Source organism: Anolis sagrei, chromosome 4, assembly GCF_037176765.1.
Source record: "Anolis sagrei isolate rAnoSag1 chromosome 4, rAnoSag1.mat, whole genome shotgun sequence".
Lineage (NCBI taxonomy): Eukaryota > Metazoa > Chordata > Lepidosauria > Squamata > Dactyloidae > Anolis > Anolis sagrei.
Genome location: NC_090024.1, coordinates 309245 through 326961, shown reverse-complemented (window position 1 = coordinate 326961; position 17717 = coordinate 309245). Strand labels below are relative to the sequence as shown.

At 47.6% G+C, this 17717-nt stretch overlaps 1 protein-coding gene and 1 pseudogene across 1 annotated transcript; both read left to right on the top strand.

Annotated features, from left to right (window-relative positions):
* Positions 1 to 1627: 1627 nt before the first annotated feature.
* Positions 1628 to 3925, top strand: LOC137096895 (zinc finger and SCAN domain-containing protein 2-like). The gene has a single exon (XM_067467176.1). The coding sequence runs from the start codon at positions 2018 to 2020 to the stop codon at positions 2972 to 2974; it is 957 nt and encodes a 318-aa protein (XP_067323277.1). The 5' UTR covers positions 1628 to 2017; the 3' UTR covers positions 2975 to 3925.
* Positions 3926 to 6411: 2486 nt separating this feature from the next.
* On the top strand, positions 6412 to 15434 carry LOC137096886 (zinc finger protein 420-like; annotated as a pseudogene).
* Positions 15435 to 17717: the final 2283 nt, after the last annotated feature.

Sequence of the window (17717 nt, the reverse complement as noted above, 5' to 3'; positions counted from 1 at the left end):
CTGGCAAGTCTGAGCTCATTTTGTGCTTTAGCCTTGCGGACCTTTTCCCTACAGGTGTTGGCTATTTGTTTGAATTCTTCTTTGGTGATTTCTCCCTTTTTCCACTTCTTGTGCATGCGTCTTTTGCGTTTTAGCACAGTTAGAAGTTCTTTGGACATCCATTCTGGCTTCTTTGCACTTGTCCTATTTTTTCTCTTTATTGGCACGGTTTGCAATTGCGCCTTGAGTATTTCACTCTTGAGAAATTCTCATCCATCCGTAACTTCCTTGTCTTTTAGTATCTGTGTCCACGGAATGCTGCTCAGTGTTTCCTTCATTTTTTGGAAATCAGCTCTCCTAAAGTCCAAAATGCAGGTTTGACTTGTCTTAGTTTCGGCCTTCTTTTGTACCTCAAATTGCAGGAGCACATGGTCACTTGCCCCTAAGGATCCTACCACTTCAACCGCATCGATCAGCTCCTCCGCATTTGTTAGGATGAGATCAAGAGTAGCCAATCCCCTTGTTGCCTCTTCTACCTTCTGGACCATGAAATTGTCTGCAAGGCAAGCGAGGAATTTGTTGGACCTTGTACTCTTGGCCGAGTTTGTTTTCCAGCAAATATCGGGATAGTTGAAATCGCCCATGACTACTACATCTCTTTTCTGTGCCTGTTTGGTCAACTGTTGGCAGAAGACTTCATCAAGATCTTCCTCCTGGCTTGGGGGTCTGTAGTAGACGCCTACAACGACATCTTTTTGAGTCCCAGTTCCCTTGATTCTTATCCAGATGATTTCAAGCTGGTTTCCCAGATTGCTGTCTTGAATTTCTTGTGCAGCATAAGAGTTTTTGACATATAAGGCTACTCCGCTTCCTCTCCCCTTTGTTCGGTTTCTGTGAAAGAGGTTATACCCCTCGATATCTACATTCCAGCGATAGGAGTCATCCCACCAGGTTTCAGTGATGGCTATGATATCGTATTTGTGGTGTAGTGCTAGAAGTTGGAGTTCGTCTTGTTTATTTCCCATGCTCTGTGCATTAGTGTAAAGACATGTGAGCCCCTGGGATCTTCCCTTGAGCTGTTTAATTGGGATTATTGTGCTTTTGGTACTTGGTCCTTGTTGTGTTTGTGCAGCCCTCCGTTTAGCCTTCTGGCGATTCCCAGACATTATGGGTAAAGTAGTGTTCGCAAGGCTGTTGTCTCCCTCCCCCGGTGGACCTAGTTTAAAGTGCGTCTAATGAGGTTTGCGAGTCTGTGAGCAAAAAGGTGTTTTCCTACTTGTGTGAGATGCACCCCATCCCTTGCCAGTAGGCCATCCTCCTGGAATAGCAGGCCATGGTCGAGGAAGCCAAAGCGTTCCTCCTGACACCATTTTCTAAGCCAGTCATTGACCTGTACTATTTTTCTGGCTCTTGTGGGTCCGTGTCTTACAACAGGGAGGAGGGAGCATTGAGCCCATTCCTGGTCATTCAGGGACACAGATGATCCAGCGAATGGTGCCCTTGAGTCTTGCCAAGGACCGCTCCTTTCTCCCGGCCTGCCTGCCTTCCATTCCTTTCCCACATTTCTCTTCATCCCAATAAAATCAGCGTGATGCTCCAGAATTAGGATTTCCCAATTTTTCCTTCTCTCGTTCGTTTTTTTTCTTCCTCCATCCCTCTCTCCTTCTGAATGCATTCCCTTCTTTTCAAAGAACCATTGATTCCCATGGCTGGTCTCTGGATATGTGCTTGAGGCCCCAGTGTCGGCCTTTCTTGGTATTTCCATTCTCAACGTGACCCATGAAGGGGAAGGGGGAAATCTTGGAGGTAGAGAAGGTCTCTGGCTTCCATCCTTGATCTTTCTCTTCTTTCTTCTCCAGGGAAGTGAGGACTCTTTGGGGCAACCTCTTGGATGCAGTAAGGAAACCAATAACACAGGGAGAAGAAATCCTCTCGAGGCGATGATCTTGCTGAATTCTTGACTTCACTTACAGATAACAAAGGAATAAAGAAGAGTCAAGTCTCTGTATTGGAATTCAACACCCGTATCATTGCTGACATGGAGGAGAAAGCCTCTAAATGCCTGGAGTGTGGAAAGAGCTTCACTCGGAGGAATCATCTGCAGCGACATGTAAAGACTCACACTGGGGAGAAACACTATATGTGCCTGGAGTGTGGACAGAGCTTCACTCGGAGGGATCATCTGCAGCGACATGTAAAGACTCACACTGGGGAGAAACTCTATAAATGCCTGGAGTGTGGACAGACTTTCGCTCATAATTCCAATCTATATAGACATCAAAGGACTCATACAGGTGAGAAACCCTATAAATGCCTGGAGTGTGGACAGAGCTTCACTCAGATTTCAAGTCTTCATTCACATAAAAGGACTCACACTGGGGAGAAACCCTATAAATGCCTGGAGTGTGGACACAGCTTTGCTCAGAGTTCAACTCTATGTTCACATAAAAGGACTCACACTGGGACGAAACCCTATAAATGCCTGGAGTGCGGACAGTGTTTCGCTGGTAGTAAAAATCTACGTTCACATCAAAGGACTCACACTGGGGAGAAACCCAATAAATGCCTGGAGTGTGGACAGAGCTTTGCTCATAGTTCAGGTCTACGTGTACATGAAAGGATTCACACTGGGGAGAAACCCTATACGTGCCTGGAGTGTGGACAGAGCTTCACTCGTAGTTCACATCTACGTTCACATATAAGGACTCACACTGGGGAGAAACCCTATAAATGCCTGGAGTGTGGACAGAGCTTCACTCAAAGTGGAAATCTGCAGACACATCAAAGGATTCACACAGGGGAGAAACCCTATAAATGCCTGGAGTGTGGACAGAGCTTCACTCAAAGTGGAAGTCTGCAGACACATCAAAGGATTCACACAGGGGAGAAACCCCATAAATGCCTAGAATGTGGTCGGACCTTTACTCATAGTTCAGGTCTATGTTCCCATCTAAGGACTCACGTGGGGGAGAAACCATGTATAAACATAGCATAAAGTCATAGAATGATGGAATAATAGAGTTGGAAGAGATGACATGGGACATCCAGTCCTGCTTTGATTTCATAAGCTTCATGTGCTTTTATGGATTTGACCAATTTTAAAAAATATCAATGATGTTCAATACAGTTTTAATATTTGTACGTTTTAAGTTGTATTGCGACGCTTTTAATTTGGGAGCCGTTTTGAGTGTCCGAATGGAGAGACACTATAGTAACAAGTCAAGCGTTTGTGCCTCTTAAAAGAAGAAGTCAGTTGTCTGTTTGTTCTTATAAATAAATCTTTTCTCTATTTAACTTTGAAGAAGCCTCTATCGTTACTCATGCCATGGGTTATCCTTGAGTAGGATTTCTAGTCGGTTTAACATCCTAATACCACAGGAAGGTCTCTTATCCAAGCAGTCATTTCTGGAAGCTAAGGGGGAGTTGTGTTGGCAGGGAAGGGAAAAGGTTACGTCAGAAACTCATTTTTAAAATCCTGAGACATCTTGGGTGTTGGCAGCATTAAACCAAAGGAAGACTGAAGCAGTGTTCACTCTATCAGTACACTCCTCTAACATCATCTCGCTACCATACTATTGTCCAGTAGTGCGATATACATTGATATTTGGTGTTAGATCAATAAGTGGGATTCCCCCCTCATTACTTTAAAGTGGGGGAACAGTGGCAAAATTTATAATAGCATATAACGTCCCCGCTTCTCTATAATTGGTGTCAGCAGGTGGGATGTGATATACCTTCCCCCGGATTCTTTATACAGCCCCTCAATGAACTGTATGGTTTTAGCATTATGTATTGTAAACTTACTATGTTTCTCTTTTTTCTTAATGAAATGCATGTTTACGAAAAGGGGATTCGGAAGGATGAAACCTCCTACTGGAAAGGCAGATGGAGCTGGGGTTTAAGGCAGTGATGGGCAACCTTTTCAGCTTGGTGTGTCAAAATTCGCCAAAAAACTAAAGCATAATTCAGGTGGGGTGCCACTTTTAGGGGGGAAAAACCCCATAATTTTGCAATATTTATAGTTTAAATAACAGAAATGCATAATTGCAATATATAACTGTATTCAATAACTCAAAAACGAATTATTTAACTTACCTGTTTAGTGACTTCTTTGTTCATCCTTCAGTCGGTTTCTTTTGTTGGTCTTGATATTATTTAACTTGTGTGGGTTGCCATAAACGAAGATAACTGAGTGGGAGGAGAAATTCTTTAACTAAGCTGCCTATCTGTGACTTTTTTGTTGCTGAATTTCATTGACTAAATGTTCAATTGAAGGTTGGCATTTTGTACACTTCAAGCCCAAGCAAGTGCTACTAGGATCATCTGTCAACCTGTTTCTTTTGATGGTTTTGATATTATTTAACATTAGGAATAAGTTCTCACAAAAGTACGTAGAGGGAAAAATTGTGAGTAAAGCCACGTCAGACTACACAGAGAAGCCATTGACTTCCACAAGAAGCATGTGGACAATTTCAACAGAAAGGAGGGAACCATGAAAATGAACAAAATCTGGCTCCCAGTATTTTAAAAACTCTAAAATCAGGACAGTAAAGAAAGAGCAACACTCAGAAGACAGAGGAATTCCAGACAAGAATCAGTCAGACCCAGCTAACACCTGCCAACAAAGGATTCTCCTGAGCAGGAAGGAGCCAGACTTTGAAGCTGCCAAGCCATTCAATGCTAATCAAAGTGGCCCATTGCAACATTCACACTTGCCTCAAGAAGAGTCCTTTCTCCCACCCTGGACGTTATTCCACAGATGTATGAACCCTAAAAAACAGAATTCCAGACAAGAAACAGTCAGGCCCAGCTAACACCTCCCAAGAAAGGTTTCCTTCTTGCCAGGCCCGATGAGCGGTGCAAGCCAGGCGAGGGGCTTCACGCAAGGCCAGGCCGCATGGTGCAGCTTTCACTGCTTGCCAGGCTGGGTGCAAGCTGGACTCCTCCAGGATGGGCATGTTTAGCCTGAAGAAGACAAGGCTGAGAGGAGATATGATGAGGACCATGTATAAATATGTGAGAGGAGGGAGCAAGCTTGTTTTCTGCTGCCTTGGAGACTAGGATGCAATGGAAGAATGGCTTCAAACTCCAAGAGAAGAGATTCCATCTGAACATGAGGAAGAACTTCCTGACTGTGAGAGCTGTTCAGCAGTGGAACTCTCTGCCCCGGAGGGAGTGTGGTGGAGGCTCCTTCTTTGGAAGCTTTTAAGCAGGGGCTGGATGGCCATCTGTCAGGGGTGCTTTGAATGCAATATTCCTGCTTCTTGGCAGAATGGGGTTGGACTGGAGGATGGCCCAGGAGGTCTCTAGGACTCTAGGATTCTAAGAACTTCCTGACTGTGAGAGCCATTGAGAAGTGGAACTCTCTGCCCCGGAGGGAGTGTGGTGGAGGCTCCTTCTTTAGGGTGCTTTGAAACAGAGGCTGGATGGATGTCCATCTGTCAGGGGTGCTTTGAATGCAATATTCCTGCTTCTTGGCAGGATGGGGTTGGAATGGATGATGGCCCTGGAGGTGTCTCTCCCAACTCTTTGATGCTATGATAGGATGATCTTGGTTGGCAGGGGAACTATCCATCCCAGCCACTCCCCCCACATGCCAAGGTCTATCTTCCCCAAACCTCTCCAAAATGGGTCTGGTGCCATGGAGGTGGTGTGGGGGAGGAAGAAGAGCAGGGGGAGGGGGACCAAAATCCTCTTTGCTTCCCGTGGGAAATGACCTCGGGCGGCCTCTGGGGGGGGGGGGCAGCGGCAGGGCATCCTTCAGGGGGGAGAGAGGGGCCCACACCCTGTTTTGTGGGTGGCCCTCCTCGTGCCCCCAAAGGAAGAGCCATGCTGGGTGGGCTCCGAAGGAAGGCCGTCTCCGCCCCCTCCCCCTCTCCCTCCCGGGAGAGGCGCCAGCCATGCTGGGGTGCCTTGGGCCTGCCTTCCTTCCGCTGGGCCCCTCCTGTCTGCCCTTGGGGCTGGCTGGCTCTGTCACCATCACCACACGGGGGGGGGGGGGGGGGGGCAGGCCTGAAGCACTCCCTCCTGGCCTTACGCCCACACACCCCCAGGCAGGCAGGCAGGCAGGCAGCAGGCCCCCTCCTCCTCCTCCTCAGAGTCTCTTGGAAACGAGGCAAAGGGGGCGTGTGTGTGCGTCCGTCCGTCCGTCCATGGAGCGCCCCTCCCAGGCTGGAGGAGGAGGAGGACGGAGAGCCCCTCGGCCCAAAGCCTCCCCGCTCAGTTCCCCTCTCTCTCTCCCTCTCTCCCTCGGGGAGCGAGCGAGCGAGCGAGCGCGCCCCCTGCCGGCCTGGAGGAGGAAGAAGAAGAAGCGGCCCTTTCCACATGCAAATGAGCCTCCCAGCAGGGCGGCCAATCGGGAGCGAGGCTGCTCCTCCTCCTCTGAAGCCCCGCCCACCCCGAGGCAGGGAGGGAGGGGTGACCTCACTCAGGCCCCGCCCCCTTGGCTCCAGGCGGGCGCCATTTTGGGAGGAGGAGGAAGAGAGAGAAAGGCTGAGGTGAGCGGAGGGGGGGGGGAGGGAGGGAAGGGGGTGGAGTGTCCCCTCGCCCATAGCCCACTCCCCGTGGGGGGGGGGGGGGCGCCCGCCTTCGCCTTGGGACGAGATGAAGGGAGGGGAGGGAGGGAAGGAAGGAAGGAAAGCAGGAAGGCCCCCCCTCTCGACCCCTGGCAGGGCCCCCTCCTCCCTCCCTCCCTCCTTCTCTCCTGGGGCCACTTGGGTTCTTAGTTCCACCAGACCTCATTACTCCCTCTGAGGAGGCTTGCCATAGATGCAGCAGGCGAAACGTCAGGAGGGAATGCCTCCAGAACATGGTCCTAGAGCCTGAAAAAACCTACAACCCATACATCTAATCTAAAAGATTGCCCCAGGCAATGCCAGCCCCCATCAAATGCTCATCAAAGTGGTCAGTTGAAACATTCCCACCTAGCTCCAGCAGACAAGAGTCCTTTCTCCCACCCTGGGCATCATTCCACAGGTAGATCAACCCATTGTCCTAATTCCAACAGACCTCACTCCCTCTGAGGATGCTTGCCATAGATGCAGCAGGCGAAAGGTCAGGAGAGAATGCCTCCAGAACATGGCCAGAGAGCCCGGAAAAACCTACAACCCATACATCTAATCACCTGTCAAGAAAAGATTGCCCCAGGCAATGCCAGCCCCCATCAAATGCTAATCAAAGTGGTCAGTTGAAACATTCCCACCTAGCTCCAGCAGACAAGAGTCCTTTCTCCCACCCTGGGCATCATTCCACAGGTAGATCAACCCATTGTCCTAATTCCAACAGACCTCACTCCCTCTGAGGATGCTTGCCATAGATGCAGCAGGCGAAAGGTCAGGAGAGAATGCCTCCAGAACATGGCCAGAGAGCCCGGAAAAACCTACAACCCATACATCTAATCACCTGTCAAGAAAAGATTGCCCCAGGCAATGCCAGCCCCCATCAAATGCTAATCAAAGTGGTCAGTTGAAACATTCCCACCTAGCTCCAGCAGACAAGAGTCCTTTCTCCCACCCTGGGCATCATTCCACAGGTAGATCAACCCATTGTCCTAATTCCAACAGACCTCACTCCCTCTGAGGATGCTTGCCATAGATGCAGCAGGCGAAAGGTCAGGAGAGAATGCCTCCAGAACATGGCCAGAGAGCCCGGAAAAACCTACAACCCATACATCTAATCACCTGTCAAGAAAAGATTGCCCCAGGCAATGCCAGCCCCCATCAAATGCTAATCAAAGTGGTCAGTTGAAACATTCCCACCTAGCTCCAGCAGACAAGAGTCCTTTGTCCCACCCTGGGCATCATTCCACAGATAGATCAACCCTTTTTTCCTAGTTACAATAGGCCTCACTCCCTCTGAGGGTGCTTGCCATAGATGCAGGCGAAACGTCAGGAGGGAATGCCGCTAGAACATGGCTCTATAGAGCCTGAAAAAACCTACCACAGCTCAGCGGGAGGGCACCTGGGGCCCCCTTCAGCCCCTCCCCAGGACAGGTAGGCAGGCCTGTGGGCTCCTCCTCCTCCGAGGTGGGGGGGGGGAGGAAGGGAGGGGGGCCTCCTGGGAGGGAGGGAGGGGCATGGCCATGAAGGAAGGACTTCTCAAGCCAGGACTGGGAGGGAGGCCTCCTGCAATGGGGACACGAATCCCTTCCCAGTCCCTTCCCAGCACGGGTCACAGAAAGACAGTCTTTGTCATTATTCATCCTTTCAGGAGAAAACTCAACGGTTGCATTGCAGCTTTTAACAAACAAGGAAAACACAAAGTGTGCAGGCGTGGTATTGCATTCAAGGTCCCTTGACCAACCTCTGGCCCCTTGGAGTGCTGCCTCTGGGGTGGCTACTATAAGAAGGTCCTCCCTGGAGCATCATGTGGAAGAAGGGCTCAGGGTGCACGGCAGCAGGTGGTCAGTGGTCTGCTCTCCTTCTCCACACTCGCATGGCGTGGACCCCACTTTTCTTGAGGTTGGCTCTGCATCTCGTGGTGCCCGAGCACAGTTCGGTGCCTTCCAAGTCGCCCCGTCTTCTGTGTGCCCAGGAAGGGGGAGTCTCTCATTGGGTATCAGCCATGGATTGAGGTGCTGGGTGTGAGCCTGCCACTTTTGGACTCTCGCTTGCTGGGGTGTTCCGGAGAGTGTCTCTATAAATCTCTATAGATCTGTAGATCTCTGTAGATCTTAGAAAACTTTTTTTTAGGGACATAAACATTGAGACATACATACAGATTCTATGCAACTACCTTGGATTTACAACTACATGGCTAAGAAATAAAGTGGAATTACATGTTCACTCTCTCATTGGGTATCAGCCATGGATTGAGGTTCTGGGTGTAAGCCTGCCACTTTTGGACTCTCGCTTGCTGAGGTGTTCCTGCAAGTCTCTCTGTAGATCTTACAAAACTATTTCTTGGGACATAAACATTGAGACATACAGATTCTATGCAACTACATTGTATTTACAACTACATGGCTAAGGAATAAAGGGGAATTACATGTGCACTCACCATTCACACACATGTACATGCCTCCATGCTCATGCTCCCAAATATTATCCTATCCTTTCCTCCCTCCTTGGAGAAGAACACCTGTTCGGCCAGACCCTGCTTCCCTGCAGCCTCACAACACACACTTCCCAAACTTCTTCCCCTGAGAACAATGCCAAGCTTTGGCTATTGCCCCCCTCAACACTGACCTAGGAACCCACCCCCCCCCCCCCACTATCTTACACTGTTTCTCAATGAGTTCCCCATGCAAACGACCGACTCCTTTGATCTCACCCTGAGTTTTTAAACCATTTCATTGGACCTGCGGCCCACTCACTGTCATTGTGTTGTGTATTGCTTTCTTATGCTGTGTGTATACTGCTTGTTGTATTTATATGCCTTATACTTTATTGCGATGTTGTCTGTTTTATTTTATTGTAATGTGTTGTTTGGGCGTGGCCTCATGTGAGCCGCCCCAAATCCCCGTTGGGGGAGATGGTGGCGGGGTACAAATACAGATTATTATTATTATTATTATTATTATTATTATTATTATTATTAAGGACCAGATCCCTGTTTTCCACACAGCAGAGCCTGACTCCCTGCACAAAATCCCAGACTCCAAAAGCGCCCTCCTTCTTCCTCTTCCCTTGAGAAAGAAGCCCCAAAGGGACCTGAATCATGCTTTCCCAGAGCATATCTGCCACTCTCCATAGGGACGCCACCTCTCTCCTTCCCACGGAGCAGAGCATGGCGGGTGGAACAGACTCCTCAGGTCTGCCACACTTTGAGCATTATTAGACTGAGTCTTTTGTAGGAATATCCAGCTGATGTCGTCCCAAAGTTGTAAATTAATGATAGGCATCTTCCATCCTGGCTCCATCTCCATTTCCTGGCCAGATGTTGATCTTCTTGATTGGTGTTGACAAACACAGGGCTTGTGTTGATTTCCTTCTTAACATGAGGAATGTTGCAAACATTTCTTTAACTTGAAAGAACCATTGTCACAGTTGTTATCATAGTTTACTTTTGAGTTCTCATTAGCAATTTATAATTACAGTTCCAGCAAGCAGGTAGTTAGTCATTGCAGGCTTAATATTTTACTGGTGCTTCCCAAATTAATAGCCCCATCCAGACATCCTTCCATTCATTCCCACACATATATTAAATTCACATTCATCAAATCTGCACATTGAATTCCTTATTTCAAAATGGGGTTGATACATCTATCACTGTGGAATGAGATCCAGAGTGGGAGGAAGAAAGAACTCTTGTCTGTTGGAGGCAAGTGTGAATGTTGCCACTGGCCGCCTTGATTAGCATGACCTTGCAGCTTCAAAGCTAGGCTGCTTCCTGCCTGGGGAATCCTTTGTGTTAGGAGGTGTTAGCTGGCCCTGATGGTTTCATGCCTGGAATTCCCGTTTTCAGAGTGTTGCTCTTTATTTACGGTCCTGATTCTACGGTTTTCTTTTTTAATACTGGGGTCCAGATTGTGTTCCTTTTCCAGGTTTGTCCACGTGCTTCTTGTGGATTTCAGTGGCTTCTCTGTGTCGCCTGACGTGGTGGTTGTGAGAGTGGTCCAGCATTTCCGTCTTCTCAGATAATAATATGCTGTTCCCAGGTGGGTTCACCAGGTGATGTGCTTTGGCTGACTTAGTCTGCAGTGCCTGTCGTGTTCCTGGATGCATGCCTGGGCAATGCTGCTGCTGCTTCTGCGAGTGGGGGTCCGTCCACAGCTGCAATGGGGACAGTGGACTCCGGCAGAGGGGAGAGGGTCCCTCTTGTCCTTTGCTGAACGGAGCATGGGTGGGACTCTCTTGCTGGGTCTGGAGATCGTGCGTAGGTTGTGGTCCCCTTGATGTGTGGGAAGAACCCCTTTCCCTCTGGGTGGCTCTTTGTCTTGACCCTCGTGGGTTGTTCTTGGCCTTGCAGCTCTCTGGCAACCACCATGTCAGGCTCCACAGGAAAGCCCAAAACGGGGATAATTCCTTCGCCCCATCTGTGTCAGACATGTCAGCACCCTCAGAGGTGGCGAGGTCTGTCGGAAACGAGGCAGATGTGGATTATCTATATTCCTGTGGAATGATGTCCAGGGAGGGAGAAAGAAAGAAAGAAAGAGCGACCAAAGTAGGATAGCTGGGACCCTACGCTACATGCGCAACACGGGTCAGAATTAATGAGGGGAATATGTGCGCGAGAGAGCGCAGCGAGTGAGAGACGCAGCTGCATCAGAATCGAGAGAACATCGTTCGCCAGAAAGGGGAGGAGGGAGCATTTCTATCCCGTTTCCTGTCTTCGTAAGATGTTGTTTATCATTTAACAGTATTATTAATTTATTTATCGTGTCAGGCAACCGAACAGTTGTATTACATTTTTGACAGAACAAACAAACAAACATACAAAAGACACAGAGTTTGCAAGCTTGGTATTCTATCACATGTCCCTTGACCAGTATCTGGCCCCTTGGAATGGTTCTGGTGTTGCTGTGAGAAGGTCCTCCCTTGTGCATCATGTGGAAGCAGGGCTCAGGGTGCATTGCAGCAGGTGGTCAGTGGTTTGCTCTTCTCCACACTCGCATGTCGTGGATTCCACTTTGTAGCCCCATTTCTTGAGGTTGGCTCTGCATCTCGTGGTGCCCGAGCGCAGTCTGTTCAGCGACTTTCAAGTCGCCCAGTCTTCTGTGCGCCCGGGGGGGGGGGGGGGGTGTCTTCCATTTGGTATCAGCCATTGATTGAGCAATACTGTGAACTACCGCCTGTCGTGGATTCAACTTTGTAGCCCCATTTCTTAAGATTGGCTCTGCATCTCGTGGTGCCAGAGCGCAGTCTGTTCAGCGCCTTCCAAGTCGCCCAGTTCTCTGTGTGCCCAGGAAGGGGGAGTCTCTCATTTGGTATCACCCACAGATTGAGGTGCTGGGTTTAAGCCTGCCACTTTTGGACTTTCGCTTGCTGAGGTGTTCCAGCAAATGTCTCTGTAGATCTTAGAAAACTATTTCTAGATTTAAGTCGTTGACGTGCTGTCTGATACCCAAACAGAGGATGAGCTGGAGATGTCACTGCCTTGGTCCTTTCACTATTGGCTGCTACTTCCCGGCGGATGTCAGGTGGTGCAATACTGGCTAGACAGTGTAATTTCTCCAGTGGTGTAGAGCGCAGACACCGTGTGATAATGCAGCATGTCTCATTCAGAGCCACATCTACTGTTTTAGCGTGGTGAGATGTGTTGCACCCTGGACATGCATACTCAGCAGCAGAGTAGCCTAGCGCAAGGGTAGGTGTCTTCACTGTGTCTGCATTCAACCAGCATGCAAGCAAGCAAACATTGTTACGAATACATTTTATTTCCTTCTATAAACATTCATTTTAGTGGTAATTATTGCAATTCAATCAATAAATTGTGTAGATAAACACGATATAACAGTACTTACACTTGAACGCACCCGCACCCCACTTCTGTCATAATTCAACCTCTCGGGAAGCTTTTAAGGGGGCTGGGTAGCCTTCTTGCCTGGGTGAAGGGGTCTGGATGCTCTTTGGGGGTCTCTTCCAGTGAGTGACGTCCCTGTGGATTATAGCAGAGACATTCGTGTGTCATGGCACACAGTGTCGAAGGCTCTGGTCTAAGACATACAAAGGCAATGTTTGTAAATGCTGAGAAATGGGATTTTTTTATCTTATTGGGGCTCCTTTGCAAAAAAGGCCTGGAAATACTGGACTCTGATGCATATGATGCGGAATGAAAACAAGGAGACCAGAGTTGTGTTTCATAGGAATGCTAAACACTCACCTGGGAACAAAACAGGGAAGGTGCCGAGAATATACGATGACTGCAGCAAGCATGGCTTATGCTCCGAGATGGGAGGAAGTGGGCGTCCCACACAAGGAGATGGACAGATGGAGATCGAAGGTCGGCAGATGGTCTGAGGTGGACAAAGAACGCTCTGTCGATTAGAGAGAAATCTTTGATCGATTTCCAGAAAGATTGGAATTAGAAGAGCGTTGCCAAAAGCAGAAGTGTCCTTACAGAGAGTTAATGGGAGGAGAATGACCAGGGACACAATCAACGCAGTGTGAAGTTCTCAGAATTAGATCCAGGTCTGTTTGTTCATTTGTTAGTGTACTTTGTGTGTCCGTACAGGAGTGTTGTAGTGGTGTGTGCTTTTTCTAATTTTATTTTTGTAGTTGTGGCAGCCACTTAGTGAGCCGAATATTTTTAGCATTATGTGTTGTAAACTTACATGATGTTTCTTCTTTCTTTAATGAAAGGCATGTTTACGAAAAGGGGATTTCGAAGGGCGTAAACCTCCTGCGGGAAAGGCAGATGGGGCTGGGGTTTAAGGCGTCCTCTAAGGCAGTGGTTCTCAAGTGCGAATGGTGCCCTTGAGTCTTGCAAAGGACCGCTCCTTTCTCCCGGCCTGCCTGCCTTCCATTCCTTTCCACATTTCTGTTCATCCCAATCAAATCGATATGATGCTCCAGAATTAGGATTTCCCCATTTTTCCTTCTCCCGTTCATTTTTCTCTTCCTCCATCCCTCTCTTCTTCTGAATGCATTCCCTCCTTTTTAAAGAACCATTGATTCCATTTGCTGGTCTCTGGATATGTGCTTGAGGCCCCAGTGTTGGCCTTTCTTGGTATTTCCATTATCAACGTGACCCATGAAGGGGAAGGGGGAAATCTTGGAGGTAGAGAAGGTCTCTGGCTTCCATCCTTGATCTTTCTCTTCTTTCTTCTCCAGGGAAGGGAGGACTCTTTGGAGCGACCTCTTGGATGCAGTAAGGAAACCAATAATAGAGGGAGAAGAAATCCTCTCGAGGCGATGATCTTGCTGAATTCTTGCCTTCACTTACAGATAACAAAGGAATAAAGAAGAGTCAAGTCTCTGTATTGGAATTCAACACCCGTATCATTCTTGACATGGAGGAGAAAGCCTCTAAATGCCTGGAGTGTGGAAAGAGCTTCACTCGGAGGCATGATCTGCAGCGACATGTAAAGACTCACACTGGGGAGAAACCCTATTCCTGCCTGGAGTGTGGAAAGAGCTTTGCTCATAGTTCAAGTCTACGTTCACATCAAAGGATTCACACTGGGGAGAAACCCTATAAATGCCTGGAATGTGGAAAGAGCTTCACTCAGAGTTCAAATCTACGTTCACATCAAAGGACTCACACTGGGGAGAAACCCTATAAATGCCTGGAATGTGGACAGAACTTTGCTCAGATTTCAGGTCTACGTGCACATCAAAGGACACACACTGGGGAGAAACCCTATAAATGCGAGGAATGTGGACAGAGCTTTGCTCAGATTTCAATTCTACGTGCACATGAAAGGACTCACACTGGGGAGAAACCCTATACATGCCTGGAATGTGGTCAGAGCTTCACTAAGAATTCAAGTCTACAGGCACATGAAAGGACACACACTGGGGAGAAACCCTATACATGCCTGGAATGTGGACAGAGCTTCACTAAGAGTTCAAACCTACGTGCACATGAAATGACACACACTGGGGAGAAACCCTATACATGCCTGGAATGTGGACAGAGCTTTGTTCATAGTTCAGATCTACGTAAACATGAAAGGAAACACACTGGGGAGAAACCCTATAAATGCCTGGAATGTGGTCAGAGCTTCACTAAGAGTGGCCATCTACGTACACATCAAAGGATTCACACTGGAGAGAAACCCTATAGATGCCTGGAATGTGGTCAGAGCTTCACTAAGAGTGGCTATCTACGTACACATCAAAGGATTCACACTGGGGAGAAACCCTATAAATGCCAGGAATGTGGACAAAGCTTTGCTTGTAATTCAAGTCTACGTTCACATAAAAGGACACACACTGGGGAGAAACCCTATACATGCCTGGAATGTGGACAGAGCTTTGCTCGTAGTTCAGATCTACGTAAACATGAAAGGAAACACACTGGGGAGAAACCCTATAAATGCCATGAATGTGGACAGAGCTTTGCTCATAGTTCAAATCTACGTAGACATGAAAGGACACACACTGGGGAGAAACCCTATACATGCCAGGAATGTGGACAGAGCTTTGCTCATAGTTCAGGTCTACATAGACATCAAATGACTCACATGGGGGAGAAACCCTATACATGCCTTGAGTGTGGACAGAGGTTCACTCAGAGTTCTCATCTACGTAGACATCAATGGATTCACATTGGGGAGAAACCCTATAAATGCCTGGAGTGTGGAAAGACCTTCGCTCAGAGTTCAGGTCTAAGTTCACATGAAAGGACACACACTGGGGAGAAACCTTATAAATGCCTGGAATGTGGACAGAGCTTCACTCATAGTTCAGGTCTTCGTTCACATCAAACGATTCACACTGGGGAGAAACCCTATAAATGCCTGGAGTGTGGAAAGACCTTTCCTTATAGTTCAGGTCTACGTTCCCATCTAAGGACTCATATGGGGGAGAAACCCTATACATGCCTTGAGTGTGGACAGAGGTTCACTCAGAGTTCTCATCTAAATAAACATGAAAGGACCCACACTGGGGAAAGACCTTATGAATGCTTGGAGTGTGGACAGAGCTTCACTCAGAGTAGACCACTATGTTCACATGAAAGCACTCATACTGGGGAGCAACTCACACACTGGGGAGCAACTTGTTCACCTCTACATAAACATCAAAGAACTCACCCTGGGGAGAAACCATGTATAGACATAGCATAAAGTCAAAAAAACCAAGATTATGGCAACAAGAATGATTGACAACTGGAAAATAGAGGGAGAAAATGTGGAGGCCGTGAAAGACTTTGTATTTCTAGGCGCAATTATTACTGCAGATGCAGACTGTAGCCAGGAAATCAGGAGATGCTTACTTCCTGGGAGGAGAGCAATGTCCAGTCTCGATAAAATAGTAAAGAGTAGAGACATCACACTGGCAACCAAGATCCATTGCATAGTCAAAGCCATGGTCTTCCCTGTAGTAACCTACGGATGTGAGAGCTGGACCTTAGGGAAGGCTGAGCCAAGGAAGATCGATGCTTTTGAACTGTGGTGTTGGAGGATAGTGCTGAGAGTGCCTTGGACTGCGAGAAGATCCAACCAGTCCATCCTCCAGGAAATAAAGCCCGACTGCTCATTGGAGGGATGGAGAGGAGAGTCAAAGTGGAAGTCCTTTGGCCACATCATGAGGAGACAGCCAAGCCTAGAGAAGGGAATGATGCTGGGGAAAGTGGAAGGCAAAAGGAAGAGGGGCCGACCAAGGGCAAGGTGGATGGATGGCATCCTTGAAGGGACTGGACTGACCTTGAAGGAGCTGGGGGTGGTGAGGGCTGACACATCATGACAAGACAGGAAAGCTTAGAGAAGGGAATGATGCTGGGGAAAGTGGAAGGTAAAAGGAAGAGGGGCCGACCAAGGGCAAAAGGGATGGATGGCATCCTTGAAGTGACTGGACTGACCTTGAGGGAGCTGGGGGTGGTAATGGCCGACAGGGAGCTCTGGCGTGGGCTGGTCCATGAGGTCACGAAGAGTCGGAGACAACTGAACGAATGAACAACAACAAAGTCATAGAATGATAGAATAATAGAGTTGGAAGAGATGACATGGGACATCCAATCCTGCGATGATTTTATAAGCTTCATGTGCTTTTATGGATTTGACCAATTTTAAAAAAATATTAATGATGTTCAATACAGTTTTAATATTTGTATATTTTAAGTTGTATTGCAGCGCTGTTAATTTGTGAGCCGCTTTGAGTGTCCAAATGGAGAGAAAAAGTGGGAGATAAATAAATATAATAACGATAATCCCCGGCCATGCAGGAAAAGCACAATCCAAGTATCCCTGAGAGATGGCACATGGAAAGAGCGCCCCTGAGAGTTGACGTCTACGTAGACATAGGATTCCCATTGGAGGGAACTGTGGTCATTGATCCCAGAGAGACTCTAAGAGAGAGCTTTCCACACCTTTCATATTGGTGTCACGTTTTAGACATACATCCTTTTGTGACACTGTAATTCAGTTTAAGTAGCAAGACAGAAGTCAAGCCAACTCATATAAGATTTTCAATACATATAATAATATTTTAGTTATTTAGTTATTTGTGACATTTTTATGCCGCCCTTCTCACCTCGAAGGGGCTTCAGAGTGGCTTATAAGATATATTTCCTACAATACATTATATTATTAGCGTTCTCATCTATATAAACATCAAGGGACCCACAGTGGGAAGAAACCCTATGAGTGTGCTCAGTTCTTCACTCAAAGTGGAGGTCTCCACTCACATTATAGGACTCACATGGATGCCAGCTGTGCCTGTACCTTGGGAAGTCTGACTTGGCCACAGTGGTCCATGCTCTGGTTATATCCCATATAAATTACATGCCATATAGATTACTGCAACATGCTCTTTGTTGTATTGCCTTTGAAGACTGTTTGAAAGCTCCAACTGGTCCAGCGAGCAGCAACCAGGTTGCTCATTGGAACGGCGCTCAGGGAGCACACAACCCCTTGTTGTGTCCATTCCACAGGTTGCCAGTTTCCTACTGATTCAAAGTGGACCCATTTATTTATTTATTTATTTACTTACTTACTTATATACCGCTGTTCTCAGCCCGAAGCGATGTTCACTTATTCTGATTTTCAGGGGTCTAGTGGTCATTCCAACCTATAGTCATTTGCAAGGACATTAAATTAGGTAAACAACATTATCGGTAGAACATGGGGTGAAATGCTGTAAGGTAATGTTGATATTTAATGTAGGATGTGAAAATGTTTTGCCCTTCAAAGATTG

What these genes read in the sequence shown, in the direction of transcription:
- LOC137096895 (XM_067467176.1), top strand. Translation starts at nt 2,018, where the DNA reads ATGGAGGAGAAAGCCTCTAAATGCCTGGAGTGTGGAAAGAGCTTCACT.